Genomic DNA, 17,301 nt, shown 5'->3' with positions numbered 1-17,301 from the left:
TACTGGCGTGACTTGAGTACCTCCATACAACTGAGAGTAGGGATGTTCCCTGAGCCTGCCCACCCCCGGCGGGCTTTGGCTTACTTGCAGGAACCGCTAACCCTTGGTGTTGCCGAGGCGGCTCACTCCAATCCGGTCGAGAGGAACTCCAAACCGTCTCTTAGGCAGCTCAACCACTTTCCTGCGTGGGAGAAAAAGAGCAAAGAAGGAGGGAAAGAATTGTGGAAAGACATCATAGGAATAATAAAAGTTACTACGTCTATGATTCATCCAACTAACGACGTTATTGTTGAGGCAGAACAGCTGTGCAGGAGCAGCCAGAGATGTGAGTGTTTAAAAATAAGATGCTTCACTTGTTTTACAAAAGAACAGACAAAAGTTGCACCTGTTTTACAGAATGGCTGACGTTGATCCACTATCCCTGCTTTTATTTGGTAGCAAATAAGTAATTCTTAGGTTAACTGCTATTCATAAAAGAAAGGAGACTCTCTGTCCCTTCCTCAAACACCTACATATTCAGCACTGTTGCATGAAGCCGCAGGGAAAGAAAGCCAAGGGCAACACTCTTTCCTCCCTGGGCGTAGGCACAAGCTGGTGAGAGGCAAGTCTTGGGCTGCTGGAGTTGTACTGAGCCTGACTTGACAAAAAGGGGAATTAATTTCCCAGACTGGATTATGGAGGGGGTTCTGCATCGTTAGTTGTAACACCGTCATCCTCTGTAGTTAAAAAAAGAAGGAAATCATAACCTCACACCCACGGGGGCAGGAGACAAGCAGAGCAGCTTCCCCTCTTGCGGCCATCCCGAGCCACAACAGCACGGTCACCGCTCCCTCCCCAGCCACTTCCACCTTCCAAACCAGACTGTGCCTATTCCAGCACTTACTAGGGACAAAGTGATGTTGCCTATTTAAAATAGACTTTTCTAAGACTCCCAGAGCCTCTTTCTCTCTGTTTGTCTGATCTACCTCTTCCGAAGACTCATGTCTTCTTGGATGCTCTTCCCTTGCCTTATAAACTGGTGTTGATGAGCAAGATCAGGATCTGGGTCCCCCTCTAACTGGTGGGTACCACAACAACGTGTTAAGCGGATTTATATTTCAACTGTAATTTCCCAAAAGTTTCTGTTGTGTTGCCAGGCACTGCACTCACTGTATTATTTCAGGTGGCTGAATCTGTTTAACAGCTTTCACACTTCAAAGGTCATTATCTGGCCTCTAAAGCTAACCCTCTCAGCTGGTACAGGAATGGGCTGTCATCCTTTGTGTACAGGACAGTGACAGGGTGCTCAGTCCTCACCTTTATTCCTCTAAGTGCAGCAGACTCTGCTCATTTCCACCTAAACACCCAGCCTTTCTGCTGTTTGGTAGCACTCATCTGCCCTATGGTCCATGTAGTATCTGACTATCAATGTGGCAATCAAGAGAGCTGAGATGGCTCTAATAAATGAGTCCATCCTAAACTCAAAAGCTAATCAGTTCCCTCAAAGTGATAAAGTCAACACAAAACTGAAAACTATGCTGATGATGCTGGCAAAGGAGGAATTTTGTGCAGTATAGAATTCATTTGGAAAACCTCATTATTTGGAGACAAGCTGTTAGAAAACTTAGACAATTCTCACCACAATTTCCCTTTTTCATGTGGTTTCTCTTTTTTTTTTCTTCTTCCCCCTACCCCTCCGCCCTTGTGTTGCACATAGAATGAAAGCAAGATTTCCACCTAAAAGGTAAGAGACAAATTGGGAATACCATATACTTCTACAAAAAAAGGCACTGCAGCTTCAAAAATGGCCTTGTATTTCTTCCCCTGAAAAGGGAAAACACGCAAAAAGGCAAACAAAGAATGAGCTGATCTCTTGAGGAGATATACAGAACAGAATAGTTTTACAGGTTTTAAGAATTTCATCTTTAATCACTTTTGGCTGCAGTCAAAAAGTCCTAGTAGCAGACTGGGTGGATAAATGGAAAAACAAGAAAATATTGCAAAACTCTGTTTGAAAAAAAAAAAAAATACTTGTAATGTTGACTAGTTCTTGTGAATACTTTCCACTTCCAGATTAAGCTTTAAGCATGTTATTAAATACTTTGTGGCATTGGGGATTCCATCCAAAAGAAGACAGTTACCAGAAAAAGGGAACAAGACAGTTAAGCTCTTTCAGATATAGCAAACAGCCCCTTGAGCTTCGCCCCAAACTCCCTGGCTCTCCCCAGCCATATCAAGCGTCATTGCTTAGCCCTGTTTTAAACATGCTTATCTTCAAATGCATACTGTGAAGGTATTGCTGTACTGCTGTATTGATTAAACCCTGGTTTATCATAAGTTGACTGAGTTCTTGAAGCCCATTCTATTAACTGTCTGCCCATTTACATGGTATGTTCTCCATCTTCCAGACATGCATAGCACCATACCTTCTCTTTACCCAAGGAGCAACTAGCCCTGCTCCTCTGCTTTTGAACCTCAGGTATATTTTTGCTTTAAATAATTGCATGATTAAAAAGGCAGTTTTAAACTGCATGTTGCTTCACAACAGTGGAAGGAAATGTGCTAAAATGCATATGGTTGAAGGATCTTTGTTAGCTGCATGGCACTGTGGAGGTGAATGAACTAGTGCAGCATCACAGCTGAAGGATTACACACCATGCAACTGGGATAGTTTCTATACAGATTCTGGTGCACTGATCAGAGGCACCTCACAACAGTAAACCTGCTGGTGGCTAAAGCTAACCCACGTGTATCCAGAACACCTACCAACAGCCTTCTTCTAACTTTATGCCTGGTAGAAGCATCTAAGAATTTACCTCTTTTTGCTTTTAGCATCCATGGAGCTTGAAGAAATCCTGTCAATAGGGGAACCAAAGCCTGGGAAACTTCTTTTCTTCTTGGTCTCAGTCACTTCATTCTCCAGAGACACCAGGTCATCAAGGAGGAACAGTTTGGCTGCCAGGTTGGTAGCTGACTTCTCTTCACTGGCAGTGGGATGTGTTCCCATGCCCAAAGCAGCAGAAGGCTCCAAAGGCTGCAAAAGAAAGGGGGACATTCACTTGCTGCTCAAGTTCCAGAAAAAGAAAAAAAACCCCATTTGAACCAGTGTCAGAGCAGCAGTCCTACAAATACATAAGCACTAGGATACTAAACCTGGGCCAATGTTTTAAAACAAAGTTATTTCTGTGAAACACGGCCACTTTCCACTCAGAGAAGTTTGCCATAAAAGGTTGAGAATTCTTTTTTAATAGGATTGAACTTGCCTTCACTATTATTGCAAGAATTATAAAAATGTATTACTTCACAAAGCCAGTTTTTTGTAGGCCAGCCCACTATCCCTATCTTAGCAGTGTGATTAGCATCACTTATAGCATGAGCTGAGTAATTTCATCCTGTTCAAAAAAGCGACCACCATTACCAGACTCTAATATCCAACCTGCTATTTTTCAGCAAAACAATTTTCATTTTTTTTTTAATGCATGCTAATAAATAGTAATGAAACCGTATACAGATTTTTTCATCTAAAGCTGACAAATTAGTTGTTATGCAAAAACTATCCCCAAATAAACTTGCTCAGCACTGACATTCAAAGAATGTATGCAGTAGCACTATGTGGGGAGGAGGAAAGAACAGTGTTGACTCGACATAGAATTTTGAACCTTAGTTATGACATTAGGCTTAGTACCTTTTCAAAACTAAGCTCTACTTCGCTATCCAGAATACCTGAAAATATTGGAGTCTATCAAGAGAGAAATGAAACAAATCAAAGTGAAATATTTGCTTTGCAAATAACAGAAAAATCTAGGGCAGCAGCCATTCTGTGAAAGCTCAAAGGTGTCAAGCTCAAATAATTTTCTCTTTGGATGAAACGTTTGACTTCTTGTTCCACTTGTTCTTCACAGAATTAGATCAGAATTTCTAACCATAACATTTATTATATGCATTGAAGCAGGTTTTCCTCTATCTTCAGAAGCATCCATCTTCATACACAGTGGGTTTAGTACAAATGTAAAGGAAGCCATCATATGGATGATGTAATATGCTGGTATCTGCTGCGGTCCACACCATAGTTGTGGTGGTGACATTTCCCACTACCAATAGATAGCCTAACCAGTGATGGAGTGTATGGAACTGCGATCTTTTTACAAGGAGGAGCACATGACCACAATAATAACACAAATGATGTAGCACTGTTAACGCTTTTAAAAAGGGTTTTTTTAAAACTTTATTTTTTATGAGCCTCAAGTGCACTGAGGGTCATAAAAAAGACTCAGTGAGGCTGAGGATCTGTTCTTTTTCAGTGTTATAAAACTTCCATAAAGGTTTGCAACAAAATTATGCCTTTAAAAAAATTAACTCTCCCCTCTGGTTAGTAGGGATAAATGTCTACAATAATGCTTGAAACTGGAAGATAAAAAATAGCCTCTGCTCTTGAGTACTTTGTACAGCCCTGCTTATTTTGTCTTAAAATTGATATGATAGAATTACAAAAAGTAAAGAGACATCTAAAATGATAATCAGAAGTAGACAACAGTTTTTCTATGGTGAACCACTGAAAAAAGCACAACTTCTCAGATACGCAAGGGGATGAGTGTGGGGACAGTGATACAGTGGATGGTTTATAAACTTATGAACAGCAAAGAGGTGAATAAAGACTGGTAATTTTTTCCTCAAGAAAAAGAGCTCTCCAGTCCATCCAGTGAAGTCACCAGATGGTGGATTTAAAATAAAAATAAGGAGCTTTTTAACCATCGCACAGAGATGGGGTAGAATGCATTGCCAGAGGACATAACAGATATCAAAGTTTTAAACTCTTTCACAGACAAATTAAAACTCATCAGCCTGGTGCAACACAAGTCTCTGGATCAGGAAGTCACTGAAGATGTCCTGTTCTTATGTTCTTTTCACAAAAATCTATCATTGATAGAGACAGAATACCAGGTCTCTGTGTCATCAGAACTGCAGCTGCTGCAGCACTGATTTGAGTGTTTTCCCGAAGCCCTGTTTTCTACAACAAATATTATTTTGTGTAATCAGGGCATGCTTGCTTCAAGACAGAGAACAAGGTGAAGGACACATCAGTATTCTTCAGTATGCATCAAACTTCTCAGCTGATCTTAAAAACCTGTGCAAAGACCCTACAGCCTAACAGTGCTACTTTGATTAAACTTTTAGATCCTTGATTTTTTACAGCATAAAACCGTTACATAAATACCTTTCCTGCCAAGTCTGTTTCTTGTCAAGATGACATAAAAAAAGAGACCGCACTGAAAGTATTTTCAGGTGCAACCTCTGCATATCGCACTGGATGAAATGTGAGACAATTCTCCCATTTCATCCTCTACTTTCCTTCACAAGCTTAGGCAAGTTACTTTGCTCCTTCAGTCTTCCTGGACTCTGTGTCCTTTAATTTGTAACTTTTGTGCAGGTGGTCTTCTCTCTTGGATCTCCTTTTGGCTTCTGAAAGCTGTAGACTTTTCACGCTATTGTTTGTCTTTAAGAAGAAGAGTGAAACCTTCCCTTCAGTGTTAGAGAAGTTTACTCCCTGCATGTCACTGGACAATGTTTTAATGCACAGAAAATCCCATGGTGTTTCAGGAGAAGTTGTGTGAATCTGGGTGAGATTTTCTTCTGTCTGTTCTTCCAGAACCATGCAACTTGCATCCCTCTCTTTGCTGGGGAAGTTGTCCTGTTCCTCCTTTGCCCTTGGTGAGTCAATATCAATCATTCACCTTCCAACACTGTTTGGATACTGTGGTGTCTCCCACATTCTGTGGCCAAGAACAGCCAAGGAAGAGCTGGGTTATGTGGCAAGCACCAGAAACATTCACCTACCTCTAGAGCTGCTTCTGCAAGGTGCACTGAGCTAGAGTGCCACTGCAGCAGGGTAATCACAAGGGCCAAATGCACCACAACAAGCTGGAACTGCAGCATCTGTAAAGGAGAACAATCTGTTAATGGCTTCACAGCTGCATTCCTAGAGGAAACTCACTCCAAAGGTTTTTAAGAAGTGAAAGCAAAGGAAGATTCTCTTCCCGTGGCTGTTAATATGTTTTCTCTTACAAAGTGACTGCATAAAATCCAGCAACCAGACAGTGCCACCTGAGTGCCCCTCCACCTTTGGGTGCAGAATCAGCTCTCTCTCCTCTCTGCTCCTTCGCAGCCACGTAAATCTTGTAATTCCTTTCTGCACAATGTGCCAGTGCTTGCAGTGGCAGGAGTAATGAATGCAAATGTGTTAAAACCAGATGAACCAGACACTCACTTGTAAGCAGGGAGACTGTGGCTCATAGTCACCCAGGTTGACCCTGACCTCTCCACATACTGGATAGGTGCCTACAGCTGCTAACAGAAATCACATACCTCCCCAGCAGCATTTTGAAAGCAAGGATGCATTTTACCAGTTCTTAGCATGAGTTAACGGTAGCTACAAATTACGAGATCTTATTGGGATCCTTGAATAAAGTAATCTAGCTCCCAGAATAAAGTTACCCAGCTCCCACACCTGGGAAAAGCTTAGAAGGGAACACATTGCTCAGACTGCTGGTGTTCTGACCATGAGCCACGGCTGCAGAGCCTTTAAGTAATGCAGGGAGGGTCAAGTGTTGAGAGGCTCAGGGCTGGGAAGCTGCTTGCTGCAGGAGTTTCTTTAGCCATTTCTTAGGCTGCATTGTTTAAGCCCTTATTTGGATTTAGCTCTTAAAACCTGATGTGCCTCCAACTCACCCAGGTGGGAATATTTCATCTGATGTTAATAAGAACTAGGCTGGGGCCTCTAGTGCCAAAGGTATCTGCTAATTTGCTGATTACTCTGTCTCCAGGTCCTGCCCCAGAGTATAATTCAAGCCATGCTTTGCTGACTCTCCACTTGGCAAAAGCAGAAATAGAAAGGATGTCTAAATACATTTCTGTGATATATGATAGTTGTTTTATCCTCTGCATAGAAAATTTGCCATTAGATCAGGCAGAAGACACATGGTAAAAACCATTTGACTTTGTACTTTTTCCCACACTACAAAAAAGAGAAGCCACAAAAGTGTTTAGGGTCCAATTTTAGAAAGTAAAGATAGACCATTTGTACCACTGTTTTGTGAAACTATTTCTTCCTTTGTCTTTTCAATATATTTTGTGTGTGCTTCTGTTACCTGGTTACTCCATTATATATCCTTTTTTTTTTTCATACTGCCCCTGAGGGATCAGTAGTGAGGAAGAAATCTGCCAGTTAATCCGTAGGGGTGAAGCAGACTGAATTAATTGGAATCAAAGGACAAAGACAAAGCAAGAAGCCAGGTGGTACTGCTGTCTCTCAGTCCAATGACAACAACCATTAAAGTCAGACAAGGGCCTATCTTGGGGTGTTTAAAGCTGCAACCCTCTACAATGTATATTTTTGTATGTGGGTGTGCACTGAAATTTGAAGTAGTAGTCTACTACCTTCACAGGTAACCACATCCTTGTTATTTGGATAGAGAGACATAAAAATAAATGGCAAGGTTAAAAACACATGTTTATTATGGTTTAAGGTCTGTTCTGGTATTCATTCAACCCAAAGACCGAAGAGCTAAAAAAAGCGACTGGTACACTAATCAAAATAAACATTAAGGCACCTGCAACACAAAAGACATTTGATTAACTGGTCAGAAGTCGATGCCAATGAAATTAGAAGCAGAGGAAATTGTAAGGACTTAAAGCTTGGCTCTAGTTCCCATTGAAATGAGTAGCTAAGAAGCAATGTCACTGGTCTAAAAGGGAGAAAAACTAAGTCCAGCAAGATCCTGTTGTACCAATTTTCATACAGTGTTGTGACCAAGGTGAAAGACACAGGTTTGTTCTAGAAGAGCAGTTTAGCTCTAGAAAAGCATTTGCAAAACCAAGGGTGCAATGAGGATTATGTAAACATAATTAAAATCCCACTGCCTTCTGCCAGTCTGGGACTTAGCTTTCCACCTTCAGCCATGTCATAGAATCTTATCTGTTAAAAGCAGCTGTTGCTTTTTTTCCCTTGAGCTCATCTGTTGCAATTGGGTAAGCAGAGACCTCCTGCCAAAAGGGCCTTTCCCAGCCGTGCATGGGTTATTTCTTCACCTCACTCGTATTTCACCTTGACCCATTCCAAGAGAGGCCTAAAGTGAGGCTGGACAGTATTTGTTACTGAAGGAGAACAACCAAAGCTCTGACAACCACACGGACCTTTGCAAGATGCACACCCACTGGTATTGAATTTCCATCCTTTCCATCTTTACCAACAATTTCACAGAGAGAGGTCAAGAGACTGGGGTATAATTCCATGTATTTCATACCTCGGGGTCTGGTCTAATCTGACATATAATATAGTTTACCCTTCACTAAGTATAATCACAAATCTGAAATTCAGACATATTTACGTGTTTTAGTGATATTTTAGCTTCAAATGTGTCAGGACTAAAATTCCTCATATAATTAGGTATCTTTGTTGCAGCTCCAATTAAAATAAAATTAAAGATAAAAAAGAGAACATTATTCTACCTTATCAAAGCAAGATAAACATTCAAAACTTTTTCTTAGGAATCAGTGCAGAGCTATTTTCCAAGAAAAGATCACAAAAAACCAAAATCCTTTACCAAACAGAAACTGTTAAGTCTCCGACATCAAACCAAAGGACTTAAAAGATGTTTTTCTTTCAAAGAAAAAAAACAAAAAACAAAATGACATCCTGAAGATAAGTGGGCTGAACAAACCCCAGACGGCATGCAATTCATCACCAAGCTCCAAACCCATTGCCTGTCAAAAACAGTAACAGCTGTCATTGTTCTTATCCATTTGAACTATCATATTTCACATTGCTGCGGAGATTACTCCACAAGTATAAATCACAAGAGCTTTATTTTTCTTGCTGGCCTGTTAGTAAGAGAACTGAGGCAAGACATCATGCCTTGCACTGTAATATTTCACTGTGGCTCCCACTATGTATTGATGACTCTGCTGCTTGTTGTAACCCCAACAGGGGACATGATGGAGCTCACCTGCAAGTGACAGCTTTGCTCTTCCAAGGAGGACGTTGTTGTCAAGCCCAGAAGCCAGTGAGGTTTTGTACTGGATGCTCCCAAGCTGACCTGATGCAGAGCCAAGGCATGACTGTCCCACAGGAACTGGGAGGCTCTGGGCAGTGTCAATTGAGACTCCAGTCCTATATGAGCACTGGGATGGAGCTGGCAAGCCTCCATCACCTGCTAGCCACAAGCACCTCTCATAGCATGCAAATTCCAGCTGGGGGAAATCACGGCTGTGCCTGCAAGGCAGTTACTGACGTATTTTGTTGCTGCTTCAGTGCCACAAAACAGAAAATTAACTGCTGCTGCCTATCTTAGTCAAATGTACCACTGGCTCCTAACTTTGGCCTCATTAGCTTTGGATTGGATACCTGATGGGAATCTACCTTATGGTCAATCAAATTATGATGGATGAGTCTCTTACAAAGGGAACAACTCATAAATAACTTGTGTGAAGCCCTGAGAATAACTCTGTTCCCACTGAAACAAATTTACCCTACTTTTGTAAGTTGTAGGATGGATCCTCTGAGCATATTCATTGCCACAAAGCCAAATATATGCCCATACCAGCAATGCTAGTGATTTGAGAAACTCCTAAGGGACTGTATATATCTCAAGTGTAATCTAGCCATGTAAATATCAAAGAAAAGGGAGAAAAAATCCAAACAAATCCCACCCTCAGGAAAAAAAAAGCAGAGTCCAAAAATAGGTTAGAGTGTTGTTTTTGTTCTCATCCCACAGATGAGATACAGAGCACTTCTTACATACTGATTTTTAAAAAGATACTGAAGCAAGATGCTGAAGCATGAGACTTTGTACCAAAATGAAGTGTAAGCAGTCAGTACCAGGCACTTTACATTACTAAGAATGTGTTTTCTGGAGTAGGTTTAGATCTTTAAGCAATGCCACACATTTTATGAGACATACAGTGCAGACACTGTCAACTTCTACAATGTAGATTTCCCTCTATTTTCAGTTTCCCAACTATGTAGATAAATAGACACAGGTAGGTTTTATCTGATGTAACCAGAGAAAATTTAAAATTCATGAACTTGAGCAAGAGATGTGAGAGTAGTGATTTTGAGATAATGCCTAGGTATTTCTGTGTCCCAGATTAAACATTTTGTCTGACATTATTTCAACACCAAAGATGTTCCACTTTCTGAAAACGAAGTTCCTTAAAGGTTTCTCAAGAAGGCACTTCAGATTGATTGGTTATTGCTTTTCAAAGACTTCATTTTAGTAATTGCTTTCACTATAACAACATGATTTCCAATGTAGAGAAATGTTTTCATATCACTGTGATCGTTATCTTTGCCTGTATCTACTGTTAATGCTGACTCAGCTCTTGATAGCTGCAGTTTTGGTTGTCGTAGATGTGGCCAGAGGATGCTCAAGTATACAACTGTTTGTACCATCTGTGCTCAGATAAACCAGATTCAGCAATGGCTTAGTCCCTGCAGGGCTTGACTAGACTCTGCATCAACCCTGCCCATGGAAAGCACAACATTTGTGGGAGCAACACACAAATCACACGGCTCATATGGAGAAAGGCCGAAAATGTGGCACTCTAGTTCCCATCCTCATTAGAGAAACTGTACAAATTAACCCAGCCCTACTGGGGTACATTTGCTTAACAGACACAAGCAGAGAAGTTGGACATCTTGCAAAACTGGCTAAACAATGTGCAATAAATCCATTTTTAGCAACAAATTTTAGAAATTAAAAACCCCAAACTCACATAAACACCGTAAATGTAGGAGACCATGAATCACAGAATTGGAGGAGGAGAATCACACAATGAACAAGGAGACACAAAGATAAGTGATAAAACCCTCCTAGAATCCTAGGAAATATCAAATAAGAAGAATGATATGCAGTGGAAGAAAATATCTCTTAATGGAAAGATTCTATTTCACCTTTTTTAAATAAGATAATCAAGTGAGCTGCAGTATTCCTGGTATGCACAATGAAAAACAAAACATCAGACTATTCTTATTGCCAACAAACTCTCAACCCTACACTATTTATATGTGTACTGACTGAACATGCTAACTTTTCCTAACATTTCTAACAACTTTACATTCAACTTTCCTCCTTCATCTTTAGCATGAGCAGTAAAAACTATTCATTGTTAGAGTGCCATCTTCAGCATTTAAAGTAAAAATAAGAAACCTTTCTGTCAATAAAAATGAAGAAATACATTGTGCTTTTCTATATTAGAAAAGTCATCTCCACAGTATCAGAGTGATAAATGGAAGTTCTTCATACCTGATATGAAGAGTATCTTATCAGAATATGTTACTAATATAAAAACATAGATCTTTCAAAGTCTAGTAAAAGTATCCTTCAAGATATGGCTTCAAGATAAGCTCTTAAGAGACAAGAATGGCACTGGAATTTCTTAATGAGAATCAAACACATGCTGATTTGATGGATAAACACTTAAAGGTTCTGGTCAAGGATATTACTTGAAGAAGAAAAGTCTTGGTGAAGATGCATTACAAATGGAAATTAGAGAGCAATCTGTTTCTCAGGGTTGACTGAGAAGAAAAGGAAAGCTGCAATCACTTGCAATCTTGTCAGGGTCAATCTAGAGAGCTCTTACAACTGTTATATGGTTCAAATATTTTACTTTGCTGTTTAAGAAGCCCAGAGATGTAGATTTGTTATTCATTCAAAGAGTGGAAATGAAGCTGTAATCTGCTGAACTCACTGCGGTCGGTACTTATAAATATAGAACTCCTGCTCCAGTCAGATATATTTTGCATTTTTCCCATCATTTACACCATAGATTTGCCTTTTTTTTTTCCCTGTTGTTCCTCATGATATTCAAAGTATTAGACAAAAAAAGTAGGCTGAGATGCCTTTTTAATACAGGTGAGCAGAGACATATAAATGTAATAGTTTGTCCCAGGCTTCCTAAGTGAATGAGTGGGCAGGGGCACAAAACTTCCCCACAACTCCTCAGCTTTCAGCTCTGCACTCCCCATGAGAGGATGGTCATTCCAAATTGAAAAGCCATGTAAAGAAAGCTGAAGGCAATAAGTGCTTGTGCTTCAAAAATTAGTGGATTCTGAACTTCACTATAGCCTCTGGACATCTAAACCAAAGGTTGTTCACATGTACTTACTTGTACAACTCCAGTCCGGGAGGCAAAAAAACAGTGAAATAGTTTGGAACTCAGAATGGAGAAATTACAATGACTATCACTGAATCAGAGTCTGTCTTCATTTATAGTGGTACAAAGCTGAAGGAGTCAGATCACTGGATAATGATAATTGCTCTGTTAGTGTAGGAATGTTTTTGCAGGCTTATTCTATTATTGCAGGAATGTGGCAGAATCTGGATCCACATTTATCTATTATGGGATATAATAAAACCTTTTTGCAGATCCATAAATTAAAGAATTTCCTTAAATAATTTCTTTTCTGTTTTACAATACATTACATGCAGCAAACTTGCCTACCACAGATGACATTTAGTAATGCAAAGTAACTATTCTGTCATAGCTCTTCAGCTTATTTTAAGAAGTAATATACATTTCATAATAACATACAGTTGAAAATCCATAACAACATAAACAGGCAGCAAAGCACTGAAAAAGCATGAAAGTAACTAGTCACCATTGTAAAATGCATCGCACATCTTGTTTAAATATTGGCTGGTTAACTGAAGGAAATAAGTTTCTACTGAATATTATTAGTTCAGTTTTAGTACCAAAAATTCTAGGTGATAAGCATACTAAGTGATAAGCATCTTAATTTGAATCTCAGACTGGAAAAAGAAGCTGTTCTTTTCCCATCAGACATGGGCACGTGTATACCCTGTGCATGCCTGTTAACACAAAAAGACTGAAAAACAAATTAAAAGAAAGCACAGAAGGGAAGAAAGCTTCTGTAAACAAAGCAGAAGACACAGAAAACATCCCCAGCCCATGTCTGTCCTCACTCATCTTACCTTGTATTGAATATAAGCAATTCCAGCCTTAATGGTCCTGCTATGTTCTTCCCCCTAACTTATCCCTAATGTTCAGCTTTCTTTCAGAGTTTTTATACTCTCTGCTGTAGGCTACAAACTCCAATCCCTGCCTTTGCTTTCTCTTACATCATTTCTAAAGATTTTCCACTGATCCTTGCCCTAAACCTTTCTCTGTCTCGCACTCTTACACACATTCTTGCCTCACTTCTGTTATATTTATTGCTGTGATCAAAATGATTAGGTTATAATTAAAGGTCTAGGGTTTTTGTTGTTGAGTTGGTTTTTCTTTCAGAGAATCAGCCAGCCAGCCGTACAAGTGGAAAGATTTTCAGCAGCATCACTATTCCTCTAACCTCTCAGTTTTACAAATTGCAATAGAGAAATCTGATGTCCTGATTTATTTTGTTAAGAACTGTTTCTTAGAGACAACAGAAATAACTTCATAAGGACTGCATTTACTTTGGGAAGAAATTAATTAGTGCATTTTTAGTAGACCAACACTATTGTAAGATAAGCATTAGAAAAGGAGTGTGTTTTGTAAAGCAAGTCACAAGAACTTAAGTCTTTCAGACACTTTATTTCAGCTATTGAAATGAGTGTAAAGTGTGAGCTATGAAGCTGCCTGCCTTCCCTAGGCAGTACCAAAGGACCTATTTCTTCCCCTGTTTGCCTCACTAGAAAAAGTCTATCTTCTCTTTTGCCCCCTTTTTAAATACCAGTTTTCAACTGATCCACACACCAGTTGTAGACCTGGTTTGGGGTCTAAAATTCCAACCAGTGCATACTCCTTAACAGTTAATTCATAATGACTCTATTCTCTAAACAGATAAGCACAGTACTTTCAAAATAGTTTTTAGTATAGCTAGCTGAAAGCTCTTCCTACAAGCAACAGGCAGTAAAAGGAAATTTCAAATGCAGCCAGGGAGCAAAAACTTTTGATTTCATCATCTGTCTTGATCAGAGTGATTAGAGAAAGACAAGAGTTTAATCATATTGTAACACAGCTCTTTTCCCAGATGAAGATGGCCACAGAAGTTTGCAGAGCTGCATGAAGTGCCAAATAGGAGAGTTCATTGCAAAGCATGTTTTTACTGCTCTCCCTGACTGAGGTATAAGGGGAAAAACAAGTAAATGGGGAATGAGAGGCTGGTTTTCATCACAAGCGTGACACAATGTTCGGCTCCACAAGGAGAGGAGAAGCAGGTGTTTTTATAGCATCTCCAGCACAGGCAGATATGTGAGTATGGCCTAGTGCAGCGCTGCAGAAATACACATCAGCCACGTGAGCACCCACACCAGCGTCACGCTGGAGCAGACAGGCTGGGTCTATTTTCCACTGCAGGGGATAACAGAACAGAGATGATCCAAATGGACTCTGGGCATACCAGAGCAGAATCAAAAGGACAGAGCCAAATAACACCAGGCTCCTGAAACACAGCCAAAAATGCTGTCACTGGACTATGCTCTGTTATATAGTGCCACCATTTAGATGGTGGCTTGTTGTAGGTCCGAGGACATAGCAGTACTTGACTGATGTGCATAAAACATGTGAGCAGGATCTCAAGAAAAAAAACATAGCCATGAGCTAACCACAAGATATTATTAGATTTATGGAGTACCTTTGCTGCATATGACCATGAAGTGTTGCTGACTAGCTGTTGCAGTCCTTTGGAACTTAGTTTTGCTTTTTTCTCATCTTTTTTCTGTTGGAAAGACACAAGGAGGCACTTGCAGGCATTTATTCCTCTCAGGAGTTTTTATAGGTCCTATCTCAAGCTCTTTCAGCAGGATCTCTGTGAGGCTTCATTCTGTTACAACATTTGGTGTTGATGAGACTGGCAGGAGACATGGGCTGCCATGCGTGGCTGACAACAGAAAACCCAATGCTGGTAATGAAAGCATTTCAGTATTTCACAGGACAGGGTAAAGCCTGGAGTGAGGCTGAGACTCAGCTGGCTGAAGCTTAGATCTCATATGAGAGAGTGGGACAGTGGCTGCAGAAAAGCAGGAGGAGAAATGCAACCATAGTTGTCATCGCCTTTGACTCCAAGAGGATGTCTAAGACCTGGTACTAAATTTGCTTTTAGGCTCTCCACTGATCAGTGATCCTATAACAAAGCTCTAGCCACTTTTGTATTACCTGGACCTACTGTGAGGTTGTGGCTTTTCCTTTTAGATAAGTATTACCCGCTTTTTCTATTTTAAAATATATTTATCTCTGTGCTCTTCCTACAAAAGCATATGATCTGAAAGATCTCAGAAATGGATGCTGATACACACAACTGTCATCATGTCTGACTGAGAGGTGTGAAAGACTCAAATCTGAATAATTAACCATTGTCATGTGCTGCTACTGACCTTACAATAGGACATACGTTACCAGAACACAGTGTTTCTTTTGGAAAAGCAACAACAAACTACAAAAAAACACACACAAAAAAACAAACCAAGCAAAAAACACCCACAAACAAAAAACAAGCAAGCCCCAAACAAACAAATGAGCACAAAGACTACAGTGTTAGAGTGTTAACATTTGATTTCCTGCTCTAAATTGACTTAGATTTAGCAACAACTTGCAGATACCTTTTTGACACATAGAGAAGGCTGATAAGGAGGATTCCTAGGTTAATGAGAAAGGTGTACAGTGGTTACATAGCTGGCAGAGTGCCCAAGGAACAGACATCAGCACTACTGTGGTTTAATTATACTAACAGTATAATTCAGTTTGGACAACCAAGAGTTTGGAAGGAATGCTTTTTGTCTTAACCATAAATGAATAAACAAACATAATGTGATTTTCTCAACTATGAAGACAAAGAAAAGGAAATTGGAGGAAGTAAGGCCACAAGGCATGAAGCTCTTTTTGTTGCCATCTAAGACAAAGACAAACTTGCTTCCCTGCTGCAAGTAATTTCTGTAATTCTTTCAACAGTAGTTTTCAAATTGAGCTGGCTCAATATTTTCCTTAATTCCTTCAGTAGACTTGATTTTATTCAGAAAGCAGGAGTTAGCAGGGGTTGACCTGTATACTTGTTCAGCAATATTGCTCTTCATCAGCCTTCCTTGTGGAAATTAAATTTGTGTTTGTCAGACCCTGTATTTGAAATCTTAACAATGACATGTGAATACACATGCTTGCTAGTTTTGCTGTTTTGTACTTCTAGTCCTTTTCTTCTCCTGCTAAAACATACAGCAGTACAGTTAAAATCACTGTGGTCTAAGTCACGGGAGTTTCTTCCTTCTGTCATTGAGTTGCCACATGTGAACTCTACCTTCAACCTCTACAAATTATGTCACCCTTTCCACTGACCATGGATTCCTCACACAAGGTCACATACTTATCATTTATAAATCAACATGAATAGTGCAGGGTCCAGAAGGCATTATGGCCAAAGCAGTAGACCTGTCCTCAGGAATTTCTGATGGAGCTGGCATAGAGTAAAGGCGTGTGACTCAATACATTCTGATTGCTAGGATTGTTCACAGTTCCACTGAACAGTGACTGTGTCATTAGAAACAATCTACTTCTGGGTTCATTATGGAAAATAAAGACAACTTTGAAGTTAGAAAAAGTGGAGATTTTTTTCCAGTTTTGAAAGTTTTGCCTCGAAATTCTAAGAAATCATCCAAGAACTTTTTTATTTTCAAATGAAAACTATAATTCTCTTTTATGAAGAGCTGATCTCCGCAAGTCAGGTGCTCAGCTGATTCTGATTCATATGGCTCTAAGATAAACAACAATTCCAAATTAAGATGCCTTAAATCTATTTTTATTTCTTGAGCCAATAAATTGTTCTGATAAAACTGGCCCAATTCTGACAACTGTCTGAAAGTAGATTAGCATTCCACCAGATTAATCAATACCCAGCATTTTATAACTACATCACCACTTCAGGGAGAACATCCAAAACTCCTTTTGTTGCACTTATGTTCATATCTTGTCTAGATAAGGGGAAACATTTTAAAACAATCACCACAGATTTTCAGTCAATATACAAGAGGGAATTTCAGAAACCAAGCTAAATTCTACCTATTTTCATGTAGATATACAGATCCAGAGAGCAGATGACTCACTGCAAGACAGAGCTATGGTAAAGAAACTCTGCATTAACAACGTGTATGCATGTTTTCCGATTAAAGATACATTCTACCTTGGAAGGAAAAACTATGTTAAGGCAGCTAGTTTTAAATCTGCAAGCTATCAAAGCAGCTTTTGCTGTGTCACTTCCATTTAAGATGACTCCTTGCAGCTAGATAGATTTTGAGAAGCAAAACCCACAAAGTGAAGGCAGCATATAAAACTGAAGACAGT

The 17,301-nt window shown here is 39.7% G+C and overlaps 1 protein-coding gene across 5 annotated transcripts in view; it reads right to left on the bottom strand.

Moving 5' to 3' along the window:
- The window catches only part of OSTN (osteocrin), a 102,909-nt gene that overhangs the window by 2,913 nt on the left and 82,695 nt on the right, over positions 1–17,301 (bottom strand). For 4 of the 5 annotated variants that reach the window (XM_021280608.2, XM_021280607.2, XM_005513209.3 and 1 more), the window contains exons 2-4: positions 5,815–5,913; positions 2,796–3,013; positions 85–181 (exon numbers count right to left, since the gene is read on the bottom strand). In XM_021280608.2, the coding sequence (XP_021136283.2) occupies positions 97–181; positions 2,796–3,013; positions 5,815–5,913 (402 nt within the window). In that variant the 3' untranslated portion in view covers positions 85–96. Of the gene's footprint in view, positions 1–84; positions 182–2,795; positions 3,014–5,814; positions 5,914–8,981; positions 9,198–17,301 lie in introns of those variants that run through there. The other variant, XM_021280606.2, reaches the window with a different exon arrangement.

The sequence above is a fragment of the Columba livia genome, chromosome 9 (assembly GCF_036013475.1).
Source record: "Columba livia isolate bColLiv1 breed racing homer chromosome 9, bColLiv1.pat.W.v2, whole genome shotgun sequence".
NCBI lineage: Eukaryota > Metazoa > Chordata > Aves > Columbiformes > Columbidae > Columba > Columba livia.
The sequence above is the reverse complement of the archived record's forward strand: the minus strand, read 5'-3'. Positions and strand labels throughout refer to the sequence as shown.